This window comes from Canis lupus, chromosome 11 (genome assembly GCF_048164855.1).
Source record: "Canis lupus baileyi chromosome 11, mCanLup2.hap1, whole genome shotgun sequence".
NCBI lineage: Eukaryota > Metazoa > Chordata > Mammalia > Carnivora > Canidae > Canis > Canis lupus.
Window position 1 is genome coordinate 46,995,296 of NC_132848.1, and position 16,468 is coordinate 47,011,763.

The following is a 16,468-nucleotide window of genomic DNA, read 5'->3' on the forward strand; positions in this document are numbered from 1 at the left end:
CAAGATAATTTAATGGAAGAAGGAACAGCCTTCTCAACAAATATTACTAGGGAAATTGAATATCCACATGTAAAAGAATATACATCACACACAAACATGAACTCAAAATGGATCATAAGGGCTCAAACTATAGGATTTCTAGAAGAAAACACAGTAATAAATCTTTAAGGCCTTCAGTTAGGCAATGGTTTCTTAGATATGATACCAAAAACATAAATGAAAAGAGAAAAAATAGATTATACTTCATCAAAATGCAAAGCCTCTGCATCAAACAATACCATTAGGAAAGTGAAAAAGGGGCAGCCCTGGTGGCTCAGCGGTTTAGCGCCGCCTTCAGCCCAGAGCCTGATCCTGGAGATCCAGGATCGAGTCCCACGTCAGGCTCCCTGCATGGGGTCTGCTTCCCCTCTGCCTGTGTCTTGGCCTCTCTTTCTGTGTGTGTCTCTCATGAATAAATAAATAAAATATTAAAAAAAAAGGAAAGTAAAAAAGGCAACCCACAGAATAGGAGAAAATATTTCTAAATCATATATTGGTAAGGGTCTTACATCTAGAATATATAAAGAACACTTACAACTCAATAATAAAAAGACAACCCGATTAAATAGTGGGCAGAGGATTTGAGTACATGTGACTCTGAAGAAGATATACAAAGAGCCAACTAACACATGAATATAAACATATTTAGTCATGGGGAAATGCAAATCAAAATCATGGTGAGATTCTACTGCCCACCAATGACAAAGGCTATAAAAAAATGCAGATAATAACAACTGTTGGAAAGGATATGGAGAAAACTGGAAACCTCACACACTACTGGTAGGAATGTAAATGATGCCACCATGTTGGAAAACAGTTGGGAAGTTCCTCAAAATGCTAAACATAGTTGCCATATGATCCGATAATTTTGGTCTTGAGTATATTCCTAAGAGAAATGAAATACACAACAACTTGTACATGAATATTCATATCGGCATTATTTGTAATAGCCAAAAAGTGGAAACAACCTAATTGTCCATCAGCTGATAACTGGATAAACAAAATGTGGTATATCTACATATTGAAATGTTATTTGGCAATGAAAATGAATAAATGAATAAAATGAATAAAAATGAATAAAATATTGGCATACACTACAACATGATGAACCTTGAAAACATGCTAAGTGGATGAAGCAAGACACAAAGAGCCACATGCTATATGATTCCATTAATACAAAATGTCCGGAATAGGCAAATTCATTGAGAGAGAAAATAGATTAGTGGTTGCTGGGGGAAGGGGTACAGATGGGGGGTGACCAGAAAAAAGAATGACTCCTAATAGCTACAGGATTTCTTTGGGAGTACCGAAAAGTTTTAAAATTATGTTGTGGTGATGATTGCACAACTGTGAATATTACTAAAAGTACTGAAATGTATACTTTAAATGGATGACTTTTATGGCATCTGAATTATATCTACAGAAGTCATATTAAATCTAATATAAAAACTTCTATTAAAATGAAAAACTAACAGTATCTGCTACAAGAAACTCACATTATATAAGGGTAAAAAGGAGAGAAATGCCAAATATCACATTAGTAATAATGATATTGATCATACTTTTGAGAGCTTACACTATGCCAGCCACTGTTCTTTTTTTTTTATAATAAATTTATTTTTTATTGGTGTTCAATTTACCAACATACAGAATAACACCCAGTGCTCATCCCATCAAGTGCCCCCCTCAGTGCCCGTCACCCATTCACCCCCACCCCCCGTCCTCCTCCCCTTCCACCACCCCTAGTTCATTTCCCAGAGTTAGGAGTCTTTCATGTTCTGTCTCCCTTTCTGATATTTCCCACACATTTCTTCTCCCTTTCCTTATATTCCCTTTCACTATTATTTATATTCCCCAAATGAATGAGAACATATAATGTTTGTCCTTCTCCAATTGACTTACTTCACTCAGCATAATACCCTCCAGTTCCATCCACGTTGAAGCAAATGGTGGGTATTTGTCATTTCTAATGGCTGAGTAATATTCCATTGTATACATAAACCACATCTTCTTTATCCATTCATCTTTCGATGGACACCGAGGCTCCTTCCACAGTTTGGCTATTGTGGACATGCTGCTAGAAACATCGGGGTGCAGGTGTCCCGGCATTTCATTGCATCTGTATCTTTGGGGTAAATCCCCAACAGTGCAATTGCTGGGTCGTAGGGCGCCAGCCACTGTTCTATAGGTTTGCACAAATCAGAACTCTTTTAACCCTTATAAGAACTCTATGAGGATAACTCTTATTATCTCTATTTTATAGTTGAGCAAACCAAGGCACATGTTTCACACAGGTAGCACTATAGCAGGCAATCTAGTTTAGAGCTTACAAAATCAATCCTCTGCCTCGCAAGAAACAAGGTCAATTTTGGGGACCAGTAGGTAACAAAGCTGCTTCTATCTGCCCAATAAATGTCCAGAAGAGCAGCTCAGTTCTTAGACCATGAGGTTGTGTCTAGTTGTGGTCAGATTGAGCTTCTAGGTGATGAGGGAAAATGGAAGTCAGAATGTGTGTTCTTCCTTTTCTGTGGAGTGGAGGATAGGCAAACCCAGGAATGTCCCCACACCAAGATAGAAAGGAGTCCAAGTTAGGGTTGTTGTGTCTGGTTTCCCAAGGAACCACCGAATGGCTGTGGGGTAGAGTTCTCTCTCTCTTCTGAACTCTGTGCCTTTTTATAACACAAGCAAAAGGAAGTATGAACACACCAGCTGCAGATTTTCAATTCCTGTCTGAGAAAAAATTAACATTGTTCCCAAGAACAGGAAGAAATTTGAGGTGAAAGAGAATGCATTGAAATTGTAACAAGGTTATCAATTATATTACTCAACCACCAGACAGAGGCATGTCCCATGCCTAGAAAGTGTCTTGGTTTTATGCAGAGATGACTTGGAATTAATGTGACAGTGGTTTCCTCTGCTCTATGTGTGCGCAATTTCTAAGTGACTGCTTTGCAAGAAGATTCAGCTGCTCAGGTTGAGACTCCAAGAGGATGAAATTGCTTTCCAGATGTTGCTAGAGCTGGAGAACGCACATCTCTGTAGCCAGCCCTATAGATACTCTCCTCAGAATTCTATCTCTCCCCCAACACAAACACACACACACACACACACACACACACACACACACACACACACCCAGGACCAACATGGTCAGGCAAAGAACCTCCCTTTCTTCCCCAAGGACTTGTTTTATTAGCCTAGCTGCAGGTACAAAGATAGAGTGTTCTGTTTTGAAAATTAATTTTGGGGATGTGATTATAAAGTATGGTGTCATTATGAAAAGTAATAAGATGGTCATATCTAACTTTGAGCACTTGGTGTGTCAGGTGCTGTGCTCAGAAATTCACTCCAATTACTTCACTCACTCCTTCCAACAACCCACTGAAGCAGGTATTATAGCTATTACTTCCAATTTACACATGAAGAAACTGAGACTCAGAATGGTTGAATAACTTGTTCAAAGTCACCCAGTGGCAGAACTAGGGAGTAAAAGCCTGTTTGAGTTTAACCCCTACACTGCATTGTTATAATGCAAGAGGTAATGTGTGAAGTCCTGCAAAGGAGGGCAAACAAAGTGCTTTGAGTACTAGATGAAGTCCAGGGTGCAATGTGTGAGATGCAGCATAGGCAGCGAAGAGCATCACTAGTACAAAACTATCCAGAATGGCACCACCCCAACTACTCTCAAATATGCTCTTCCTCCCTGGAGCCCTGTCTGGGTTAACACTATGAACACCCAAGCCAACTGATCACCCAGAATAAGCCTCTAGTCCTCCTTCTTCCTCAATTCCCCAGATCCAAAATCCCCAAGTCTTCTCAATTACACTGCCAACTGTCTGTTCCCTCTGTCCTCTTCCATCATTCATTCACTAATTCAGAAATGGAGTGAGAATGGGGGTCCTGGCCTCCCTCCCCAGGATTGTTGAAATAGTTGCCTCACCTCTGTAATAGTTCCAAGGCTTGGCACTTAAGAGGTGCTCAGTGAGTATGGAATGAATGAATGAATGAATCTTCTGCACCAGTAGCAGGGTCTTTCTAAAAGGTGGTTTGAATCATGTCACTCAGAAACTTTCAGAGGTTGCCCATTTTCTCCAGCATGCAGTCTTAGACTGACATTCAAGGCTTTTCATAACCCTGATCATGTCAGACTAAAAGGGAAGCTCCATTCAAACCAAATTACTCATGCTTTCCTTAAGTGTGTTGTGAATTTTCTTGTCCCTCCTATTGACTCACTAAATTTCACCTTGGACTTCTTGTATTTCTCAGTCTCCCTTCCAGGCAAGGTGAGGGCTGAATAACAGGTCCTGGCCAGTAGACTCCTCCCATGATGTAGGGTCCCCCAGTTCCTCCTAACCTCAGATGTTGCATAAACAAAGGATGGGCTAGCCCCTGCGAAGTTCCAAGTCTTTACATTACCACAGTAGGATCTGTCCTCTTCTGGCTGCTTCACACATCTTTGGTCTCAGTAGTCTCTGTCTAGATGTTTCTCCTCTTTCTCACCAGTTGAAATTCCTATCATCCTTCACATTTTAACTCCATCTGACTGCCCTTGGGAGTTAGTCACTCCCACCTTCTCTACCGTCAGGCACTATCATTACCTCTATTTCAGCCCAGAGCAGAGCCCAGTTGACAGGGACTGTAACTGTTGTCTATCACCAACTGTTGTCTATCACTAACTGTTGTCTATCACCAACACCATGAGATCCGGAGAGCATGACTTGTGTTTGTTTAATTAATTCTATCTCCCACTGGACTTAGCTTTGTGATTTGTACTCAAGAGTAGTTAGTGTGCACCTAATATTAATTAGGTCAGAGGGAAAACCATTTACCCCTTGGCCTCAGTGTACGCAACTGGAGATGGAAAATAAAAGTTTGACGATCTGAATCAGGAGGGCACAGTGGTTGGCAGGGATCAGAAAAGATTTCAGGTGAACTAGCCTCTAGGCAGGGAGTGTGTGTGTGTGTGTGTGTGTGTGTGTGTGTGAGTGCTGTTCACAGAGCCTGGTCATTGCCATCCCTCCCCCATGCCCCCAGAAAACCCGAAGTCCATGCACAATCTGGGGAAGCTAGCAAAGAGCCTCTGCAGCTTCCAAGTGTTTACCTCCTGGGGACCATGGGGATGGGAGATTGGTCGCCATGGCAACCCCATTATTAACCAGACGCAGCAATCCCTGGCAGATAGTGAATGAGGATAGAAAAGGCATAAAAATGGGTACATCAAAGACAAGGGGCACACGCAGTCCTGGACAAAGTCCCAGCTAAAGCGACTGAGATCTTGCTCTGACCAGTCAGTTACCCACAGAGCAGCCATTCACCTGGCCTGGCATCCCGCGCCAGCAAGAACCCCATTTAGGGCTGAACGGAGACTGAAGAGGAAAGGTGCCTGTGCTTGGGCATTCACGTGAAGGAAGGGCAGTTTGTGTCTTCCCCACCCCTATCCCTACCAAAGGAGCTCCCACCAGCTTAGTGAAATCCCAGCTGGGTTCCCTGGGCTGGCAGAATTTTCAAGAATCCAAGACTTTGGCACACAAGACCTGGCACAGAGAGCAACAGCGATTGTAGTCACCTTCCCTCTCATGGCCCAAATTTTCACCGCCCCTTCCAATGATTTCTCACCAAGGGAGTAAGTGACCTCGTGCCCAGACAATGATATTGTTACTGAGTTTTATGAACGAAAGTGTGTGTGTGTGTGTGTGTGTGTGTGTGTGTGGTGTGCTTGCGACCACGCAGGAGGCAGCTGAGAGGGGGGTGGGGAGAGTGCGGGCAGGGCGGTGCTGGCGCAAGGTCCGTAGAAAAAGTTACGGATCTGGACAGCCTAGTCCGGGAGAGAGCCCGAACCCAGGGGGGAGTACCCCTGCGCAGTGGTTTGGGGTACCAAGGACCATGCTGACCCCAGTTAGCCCTTCTAGAAGATTGGTGAGGAGTGTTCACCGTTGGCCCTGGTTTCCAGGAGAGAGGTTGCAGAGCTCTCACTGGGAGTCCTGAGCAAGCAAATTGCTTGTTGGAGGCACCCGACCCATGGAGAGAGAGGCCCAGGGGCCAGCTTCAGGTCCTTTCTGCTCTTCCCTCCCCTTCATCCTAGGCCACATTTCTCCTCTAGCTGGAGACACCCTCTTTAGAAAGATAAAGTTTAAAATCTTTGAAACAGCATAAAGTAGGGCAGTTGTGAATTGAGGGGTTACAAGGGTAGAAAAATGAAACAACCTCCCATCTCCCCAGTCACCCGGCCCCAGCTCCTGTCCAGGATTGCCAGGACAACCAAAGAGCCTCCTAGGGAATCGGACTGAGGATGGGAGCTGAGCTACGGAGAAAAGCCCTAGGACCAGGACAGAGAGCCCGTATGATTATCCGGTTAGGGGATTGCAAGGGATCAGAGGGCCAGCTGCCCTTCTTCTCAATACCCAAGCACTAAGCCCCAAGGCCCAGCGTGGCCAAGACCGCGGATTATGATTTTTATCAGTAAAAAAGAAGAAAGAAGAGAAACTGTGAATGCCCACTTCTCTAAATAATTTGAACTCTTTACCTTCTCCTCAGCCCAGCTGTCTCTGGATCCCCCGGGCTGAGTAGGGTCTAGCGGAGGCGGTCCCTTGTCCTTGGCCCGCCGATCTCCCTAGCTCCCGCTCCTTCCAAGCCACGGATACAACTTCCCCACGCGCGGCGTGGACTCGGGGAGACTCTGCTAGTCCCCAAACTGAAGCCGCAGAAACGAGGCAGCCAAAGAGCCTCTTCCAGGACGGGCGGCCATGGAGGTATGGGGCCCGGCCTCTGGGTTGCAGGATGTCTTAGGGAGGCGTTCCCGGGAGTGGTGTCAGGCCCAGACCCCCTACCTGTCCCCCGCGAGAGCCAGCCAATTCCTTTAGCCTCCTGCCCCGACGGCTCAGCCCGGCTCGGCTCCGCCCAGCGCGGGTGCCGGACGTGAGTGTAAGGGGGTGCGATGAACTTAGGCACAGGGGACGGCATTGTCCTGTGATCCCGGCTGGAGGGGTGTGTGTGCGCGGGGGTGGGAACAGACGCCGGAGCCGGCCCTTGCTTCCGCCCCTTTCTCGCCTAGACGCGGCCCGTGCGGTTTCAGCACCGGGGGCTGCGGACAGCGCCACGCCCGCTCCAGGGAGTGCTTCGCGCCCCGCGGCCCCGCGCGGGCTTCAGTCCACGTCCCGGCTGGATGGCACCAGCGACCCGGTACCCGTCCCAGCGCCCCAGGCACTCCCAGCCCTAGAGCCCCGCAATCCTTACCCGCCAAAGTTGGAGTTCTCCGCGGCGCGCCTCTATCTGGCAAATCGTCTCCTCGCTTCCTCGGGTTCTGGGCAACAGCTCTGGTCTCACTCCCTCCCCAACGTTCTGGCCCCAGGACACTGCTCTGCGGACAGCGGAAGGAGTCTGTTGCCTCCCTCTCCCTCCCTCCCTCCCTCCCTCTGTCTCTCTGTCTCTCTCTCTCTCTGGGAAAGTCAGGTGAGGCTCTGGAGTCTCAAAGGCGGTCCCAGGAGAGGCAGAAGCCGCCCATTCGTATCAGCATCCCTTCCAAGGGGAGCGAGCGAGGAGCAAGAAAACAGGAAGGTCTGCCTAACCGGGAGCCGCCACCCTGGACTCTTAACTGGGATGTTTTTACCAGTAATTCAATCCATACTGGATGAGGACACAACGGAGACCTGGCAGTCTAAAGTTTATTTATTTTTATTTATTTTTTCAGTCTGAAGTTTAAAGGTGGGAATATATATCCCTTTTAACTCGTTTGCAAACTTAGAGAGGGTTTCAGAAACAAATCTCTCCTAAGGATATTGCATAGTCTTGCAGAAATTTGTTTCCTTCTAACACAGCAGACACCACCAGATTCCCTGATCTAATCATTAAACTCACCAATCCAGCCAAAGGAACTTAAACTCTTTGGAGAAATTTACTTAACAAAGCCTCCACATTTCTCCAGACTCACTTTCCTCACCGAAAGCATGTATCTAAGGACACACTTCTCCATCAAGGAAGGAAACCTAAACTCGCCTCCTCCTCACTCTGGTTCTGGATTGCAGGAGCGGCTCCCAGGAGAAATCCAGCCTTCCTGTCTGGAACAAGGTCTGGAAGCCCCTTGGGTTCCAGGTACCCATGGCTGACACCCTTATGGGAAGAAACTACAGGAACAGATGCCGCAGCAGCCTGAAAATGAGAGGACTTGGAGCTCATGGGATTTCTTGAACATACCTATTAAATTGTCTATTCATGGAGCTGATGGTCTTTAGAAGGCTTAAATTCTTGAGTTCATGCAACACTTGGAGGGATCAAGTGTATATTATTTACTGGAGAAATAAAGAATTAGAACACACACACACACACATACACATACACACACCCCTTAAAGGGAAGCAAAGTAAGCAAAATGCAGAAAAATTTTTCCCAAAGAAAAGTCAGGCTTAATTGTTCAGATTCAAGGGATGTTGATAGTGGGAATTGTTCAGATTTAAGGGATTCTGGCAGTGGGAAAGCAAATAAACAGAAGTGCTGAGTCAACAAAACAAACTGGAGGAGAGGAGAGTTCTTGTTTTATTATTTGGGCTTCTGGAAGAAAACTGAAATGAATTTAACACAAGAGGAAACATAATTCATGAGACTATGCCTCATCAAGGCCTTTAGCATCCTTAATCCAGAGACTCTTCAGTTACCTTGTGCAACTTTTTTGCAGCCCTTGTTGTCAGGAAATACTTTATTTTCTCTAATCCCAGTAATTTACACTACAAGTTAAAGCTGTTTCCTGTAGGAAAGGAAGGGAAGATTGGAAGCAGATGGTTATCATTTGTTGTCCAGAAACATTTCAGAGCTTCAAAAGAATCTTAAATACTGATTTGGAAAAAATAGTAGTTACCATGAGACATTTTTAATGCATAATCTTGAAAGTGAAAAATTCCTTTGGATTTTGTTTTTGAAATGCAGACCATTCTTAAAATCTGAGGCGGGAAACAAGACTTTAAGAAATTAACTTACAAAATGAAGTGGAGAAGTACACTGAATCTGGCAAAATGAGGTAGAGCATCCATTGCAGATCGGGCACATAATTAGCCTTTGGAAATGATGTGTGTGACAATAATTATTACTGAAGAACTTTCATACCTGAAAGGTACAGATAAGCTGAGACTGGAAATGAGCAGAAAGAGCCAGGGCAGGGGGAACATACTAGTGAATTTGCCTGCAAAAGGCACCCAGTAGCAAGATTCTGGGCTGTCAGGAAAGAGGGTCCAGATTTGGCCAGACTCACTGAGTAGGGTGGCCTTTGGGGATCTGTCCTATTGTTCACGTTTCATCTGAGGTAAACCAGGTGTGTACGGAACAGCATGGAAGGGACAGCAATCCTTTAAGATACAGGATATAATCAGCACCAAGCAATCCCAGAGGAGTTAGTGGGGTATCTAAGAGGTCCACAGCACGAGTCAAGAGACCCAGAATTAGATCCTCAAAACCTAAAGCCTTGAGCTAGAATAGGGAGACTTCAGTGAGGAGGGAGCTATGGAGAAGGCACTGCTTCCTACCAATTGGGCAGGTGATATCGGAGTAGGGGAGGTTCAGGTGAATCCTGGGTTGCTTCAGCCTCAGTCAGTACTCACTAAGGAAATGAAGAGGGGTCTGTGTGGGAAAGGGGGGCATCCAGGAATCAGGGGCTGAGGAAGAGTGGACTCAGGGAACCTGGTGAGACCAGTTCTACCTACCTATGATTTCATTGCCAGAGAAATGAAAGGATAAATACTAGCTGTGCCCAGAGGGATTGAATTCAAGCATGAACATGAACAAGTGTGGCTTAGGGGACTCCCCAATAAGATGTAGATTTAATATTTTTAAATTTTAGAAAAAGTGTAATTATGGTCTATATAGTCTGGGATTTGCTCCCCCCCCCATATTAAGATTCAGTGATGTTGCTTCTAGCTATAATTCGTTCAGTTTTACTGTGTGTAAATATACAATTTGTTAATTATTCTAGGAGTATATTATACATTTTGATTTTAAAAACTGGAGAGAGAAACTAAATTTTTCCTATTTGCCCAGTCCAAACAAATTTCAGATGTACTAGGGACCTGATATTTACAGATTAGGGTTCAGAGGCACATAAACTGTGCCCATAGGTGAGTAATAAGGCAGTCACTTCTGCTGGGGGCCATCTGGTGTCCAGTGTGTTAAAGAGCACACAATCTGATAAGGAGATAAGCCAGACTAGCAGATGATAAGTAGAAATGCAAACAGATAAGCCCAGTTATCAGTAAGGGGGAGAGTGCAGGCTTGCTCTGGAAGATGGTTTAGATCCTTGGCAAATGATAAGGCAATTTGTAGGAATGGCTTTGGGGAAATTAAATATTTATTCAGAGGCAGGTGAGGCTCACATGAGAAGCGGTGATGCATCAATTTCCCCAGCAGGAATTCTCAGTCAGTGTAAAGTTATCAGGGGGAAAAGGCCCCGCAAGGTGGGAGAAGCAGTTATTTTCAGTTTTTAAAATGGCTCACTTTGCCTGCTTCTCAGGCAATGAAGATGATAGTATATTTCCCTCACCTTCCTGGAAGTTGGCAAAATAGAAGGAAAATAAAATTGAATTAATGAGATTTGAAGAATTGTAAATTCTATCCAAATATCATTAAGAGGGAAACGTGGGCGGCTCAGTCAGTTAAGTGTCTGCCTTCGGCTCAGGTCATGATCCTGGGGTGTCGGGATCAAGCCCCGGTGAGCAGGGAGCCCACTTCTGCCTCTTCCTCTGTCCCTCCCCCTGCTCCTTCTCTCTCTTGCTCTCAAATAAATAAAATCTTAAAAAAAAAAAATCATTAAGAGCCTAAGGAGGAAAAAAAAAAAAAAGAGCCTAAGGAGGACTGTCGTGGGATCTAACCTAACTTGTCCCCTGAAGATGTCTCTTCGGGTCATCCTTGCAGGCAGTAGAGTCTGTTGCTTCTCTCTGGGAAAGTCAGGTGAGGCTCTGGAGCCTCAAAGGTGGTCCCAGAAGATGCAGAAGCCACTTGTTTTGACCAACTTCATCTTTTTATTTTTAAAGTTTGATCCCTTTTACTTGGTTGTTGCTGCTGTTTTAAAGTAATCTCTCTGGCCAATATGGGGCTGGAACTCACCACCCCAAGATCAAGAGTCTCATACTCCACGCACCAAGCCAGCCAGGTGAAACTATGATCTCCTTTAAAATGCAGCTAACTCCAAGAGCATGCAACTGTGGGATGCATTTGATGACCCTGGAGAACAGTAAGGGTATGATGGCGTGGATGCCACCCCAGGGACAGGTAGAACTGACAGGGGCAAAGGTCCAGGTGACAGACACTGGACACCGAGGGCAAACTTGGTCCCTATCACAACTAAGCTTGGTTCTGGCCCAGGAAAATCGCTTGAGCTTTCCTCTAAGTCTAATGCCCTTATTTCCCACATACTAAAGAAGGACAATCACCTTTTCGAATGGTTAGAGCTGGCAAATGTGTACTGGATGCAAGGTTATTTCAGCGAATTAGAACATGAATGTCATCAGAGGTGCTCATTAGTAGAAGGGACATCCCTGGAGTTCAGTACTGCTTAGGTCAACATTTTCATCAAGGCCTTAGGTAAACAGATGGAGTCTTCTGTATATTTGAATATGGATAGGATGTATAGCTAACATGCATTCAGGAAATATGGCAAATGAGGAATGTAAATCAGAATCCAAAAAAAATCTTCAGAGCTTTTTAAAAAAATTTTTTAAATTTAAATCCAATTAATTAACATATATTATTGTTATCAGAGGTAGAGGTCAGTGACTCATCCGTCTTATATAATACCCAGTGCTCATTATATTACATGCCCTCCTCAATGTCCATCATCCAGTTACCCCATCACCGCATCTTACCCCTCCCCTCCAGCGACCCTCAGTTTGTTTCCCATGATTAAGAGTCTCTTATAGTTTATCTCCTTTTCTGATTTCATCTTGCTTTTTTTTTCTCTTCCCCTATGATCCTGTTTTGTTTCTTAAATTCCACATATGAGTGAGATCGTATAACTGTCTCTCTGATTAATTTGTTTTGCTTAGCATAATACCCTCTAGTTCCATCCACATCATTGCAAGTGGTAAGATTTCATGTTTTTAATGGCTGAGTAGTATTCATACATATATCACATCTTCATATATATATTCATATGTATGTATTCATGAAAAAAATATATCTCACCTCTTCTTTATCCATTCACTTGTCAATGGACATCTGGGCTCTTTCCATAGTTTGGCTATTATGGACAATGTTGCAAAAAACATTGGGATGCAGGTGCCCCTTCAGATCACTATATCTGTATCTTTGGGGTAAATACCCAGTAGTGCAATTGCTGGGTCATAGGGTAGCTCTATTTTCAACTTTTTGAGGAACCTCCATACTTTTTTCCAGAGTGGCTGCACCAGCTTGCATTCCCACCAACAGTATATGAGGGTTCCCCTTTCTCTGCATCCTTGCCAACATCTGTCATTTCCTGACTTCTTAATTTTAGCCATTCTGACTGGTGTGAGGTGCTATCTCATTGTGGTTTTGATTTGTACTTCCCTGATGTGGAGTGACATGGAGCATTTTTTTCATGTGTCTGTTGGTCATTTGTATGTCTTCTTTGGAGAAATGTCTGTTCATGTCTCCTGCCCATTTCTTGATTGGATTACTTCTTGGTGTTGAGTTTGATAAGTTCCTTATAGATTTTGGAAACTAGCCCTTTATCTAATATGCTATTTGCAAATGTCTCCTCCTATTCTGTCAGCTGTGTTGATTTTCCCTTTGCTGTGCAAAAGCTTTTTATCTTGACAAAATCCCAGTTCATTTTTCCCTTTGTTTCCCTTGCCTTTGGATATGTCTGGTAAGAAGTTGCTGCAGCAATCTTCAGAGCTTTTTTTTTTTCTTTCTTTTAGTTATTTATGATAGTCACACAGAGAGAAAGAGAGAGGCAGAGACACAGGCAGAGGGAGAAGCAGGCTCCATGCACCAGGAGCCCGACATGGGATTCGATCCTTGGTCTTCAGGGCCAAAGGCAGGCACCAAACCGCTGCGCCACCCAGGGATCCCCAATCTTCAGAGCTTTTAATGATGAATTTAATATACAGACCAAGAAAAAATGTAACAGGAACAAATGTAAGATTCTGCACCAGGATCCAAAATAATCAGCCACAAGTACAGAGAAGAGGCATTGTTTAATAGACCTCATTCAATATGATGTGAAGTGTCAGGATGGCCTGTCTCCACAAAACCTGGCAAAAAGCTCAAGACAAAAAATGCTGACTTGGTAGAAGTATATCATGAGAAAAGAGGTGAGACTATTCTCTTTTCAGCGTACCTGGATTATTTTCATTTTGGTTGTCACATTTTAAAGAAGGGTTGCCAACAAAATTATATTAATAAAAGAACTTTAAAATCAACTCAATAAATTCATTTTACATTTTACGTTATGCTCTAGTTTTTCTTCACATATATGTCATTCTTTTTCACAGTGATACTAATGTGTAAGTACAATTTGGTTATTCTATTTTTAATTAGGTGCCATATCTTGAGAAATAGCTTATCTTGCTGTGTTAGTTACTAGTGAGTTTTGGTCAATGTCCAAGTTATTTATCACTAGTCATGATCATGGCCAAAGGAATTACATAATTAATAGAATGATATACACTGTTATTGACCTTCTCATGCACATTTAAATTATTTCCCATTTTCCAACCTTTTAACTGACTGCCAGGAAATACCTCTTCCTATTTTTGTAACTATTTTCTTAGTTATATTCCCAGAGTATATTCCAGAGATGTAAGCATCTAAATTCAAGAAAAGTTTTAGCAATTTCTATTGCTATCAATCGTTTACCAGTTCTGCTAGTTTTTTCCAGCAACGTTCTATTTTATTTTTAGATTTCATGCATAAATTGTACCCCATTATAGTTTTAATTTGCATCTCAATAAGAGGTAGTAAAGTTGAACATTTTCTTATGTCTGTTTGCTACTGTGTCTCTTCTTTGTGAATCAGCTATTCACGTCCTTGGCCAATTTACATTAAAGTTGATATTTTTCCTTTAAAATTTCATGAGTTTTTTGTGCAATAATGACAGAGACTGTCCCCTGGCTTATTTGAAATAATTATTTATTTATTTATTTATTTGTGATAGTCACAGAGAGAGAGAGAGAATGAGGCAGAGACACAGGCAGAGGGAGAAGCAGGCTCCGTGCACCGGGAGCCCGATGTGGGATTCGATCCCGGGTCTCCAGGATCGCGCCCTGGGCCAAAGGCAGGCGCCAAACCGCTGCGCCACCCAGGGATCCCCCCCCTGGCTTATTTGATAAAAATATTTCCCCCAGTCTGCTTGCCTTTTTATTTGAGTTATGATAATATTTATTCTAGAGACTTGCAAACATTTTCCACCGAGATTCATTCAATTCATTAAAAGCCTAGAATGCATAATCCCATTATATATATGATGTCTACTTTTTTTTGATGGTTTCATACGTTTTCATTCTTAATATTAACTCTTTAATACCATTGGTCTAGACAATTTTACCTAAAATCTCTAACTTTGAGCAATTAATTTAATGTAGGACTCAGGTTCCTCATCTGTCACTTTTATTCCAGGAATCTCTAATAGAATATTGGGTGGGTCCAATACTTGACTACCTAGGATACTCCATTCTTCAACAACACTATGTCAGTTATCAATTCATCATTTCTCAGCTGCATATCTACCCTTCAGTACCTATTCCACAGAATTACTTTAAGCATTTCTTTGCAGTGAGCACAATGTTAAGATTTCTCTGTAGAGGATGCTGGAGCAACACTGAAGAAGGAGGGGACTATACTCTCATTTCTGGTGGCTGCACTATTGAATAAACATGTGAGAATGTCCAGTGACGCTCTGCTTTAACCACATGTCTAGAACACACAGCTCCTTGACAATGTCCCGGCCCCAACCTAACCCTCCTTCAACTGTCTCATTGGACACCCAATGCTGCAGCACCCCTGCCTGCACTGAGTTCCAAATCCTTCTGCTTCCCTAGTCCCATATCCCCCAGGTTTGTCTCGTATGACCCTCTGGTCCCCCAACCCTCCTGATTCATAAGCACCATAGCTCCAGCTCCTACCCACACTGGTGCTCCCACCTTCTCTGCACTCATATGTGGCCAGTCACTGGTTGTGGCTCACCCTGTCTGCTGCATTTTGGGAATTGCTTCCTGTTGGCCCAAGAACTGCAGGTCAGCTCAGGCTTGTGCAGACCAGTGAACTTCCCTGTCATCCATTTTGCTGCTATTATGCCAATTCCAACAGTCTAAATGCGAGCCTTGAGGAGGGGGCTTTCCTTGCAAAGTTTGTCCGTCCTTGGTTCAGCCCTGTAGTACCATGTAAACCCTCCTCAGATATTAACATCTGATGTAAACATCTGATGTTTAATAATCTTTATATTAATCTCTTGTTTAAATTATAGTTAATAATTATATTATTAACATATATTAATTTATATTATATGGCTTCTGTCTCTTGATTACATCCACACTAATATATATATACTATGAACCAGGGTATCTTTTATATTTTTATCTAGAGAAAAGGTCAGAAACTTTTTCTTAAAGGACTCGATAGTAAGTATTTTAGATTTCCAGGACATATGGTTAATGTCACAAAATTCACTCATTCATGTGGGAGGGACGGAGGGAAGGAGAGAATAAGGAAAGAAGGTAGGAAGGCAGCAAGGCAGGGCAGGAAGGTAGGGGAAAGAGAGAAAGAAAGAGAAAAAGAAAGAGAGAGAAAGAGGAAGAGGAAGAAAGAAAGAAAGAAAGAAAGAAAGAAAGAAAGAAAGAAAGAAAGAAAGAAAGAAAGAAGAAAGAAAGAAAAAAGGAAAGGAAAGGAAAGGGAAAGAGAAGGAAGGAAGGAAGGGATTCAGTAAATTAGAAATAGAAGGGAACTTCCTCAAGTTGATAAAAGTCATGCTAGAAAAGCTTACAGTTAACAAAATGCTTAATTTGAAATCCTAGATCAGGAACAAGGCACAGATTTTCAGTTTTAGCACTCCTATTCAACATTGTACTGCAAGTCCTAGCCAGTACAACACAGGAAAAGAAGAAATGAAACAAATGGCATAAAGATGAGAAAAAGATAATTGTCATTATTCAAAGACAACGTGATGGTGGAAAACCCTATCTAATCTACAAAAAATATTAGAAGAAGTGAATTTAATAAGATTGCAGGATGCAAGATTAAAATACAAAAACTCAATCGTATTTATATTCTAGCAACAAAAAACAGAAAAAGGAATTTTAAATATACCACTTAAAATAGTATCATAGACAAAATCAAAATCCCAACAGGCTTTATTTTGAAGAAGCTGGAGTCTAAAATTTTGTGGAAATGCAAAGAATGTTAGACATAATAATCTTGAAAAAGAAGAATAAAGTTGGAGGATTTATACTACTTCTCAAGACTAGGATAAAGCTAC

The 16,468-nt window shown here is 42.9% G+C and overlaps 1 protein-coding gene and 1 long non-coding RNA gene across 3 annotated transcripts in view; one reads left to right on the forward strand and one right to left on the reverse strand.

Annotated features, from left to right (window-relative positions):
• VWA3B (von Willebrand factor A domain containing 3B) overlaps positions 1-16,468 on the reverse strand; it is a 256,215-nt gene that overhangs the window by 18,078 nt on the left and 221,669 nt on the right. Inside the window, exon 29 of one of the 2 annotated variants that reach the window (XM_072768076.1) lies at positions 8,723-8,776. The exons of the other annotated variant lie outside the window; for it this stretch is intronic. Coding sequence (XP_072624177.1) covers positions 8,738-8,776 — 39 coding nt within the window. The 3' untranslated portion in view covers positions 8,723-8,737. Of the gene's footprint in view, positions 1-8,722; positions 8,777-16,468 lie in introns of those variants that run through there. 2 annotated transcript variants of the gene reach the window in all.
• Positions 5,208-8,216, forward strand: LOC140600105 (uncharacterized). Its single transcript, XR_012003292.1, has 3 exons — positions 5,208-5,662; positions 6,574-6,788; positions 8,061-8,216. It is a non-coding gene; the product is annotated as an uncharacterized lncRNA (long non-coding RNA).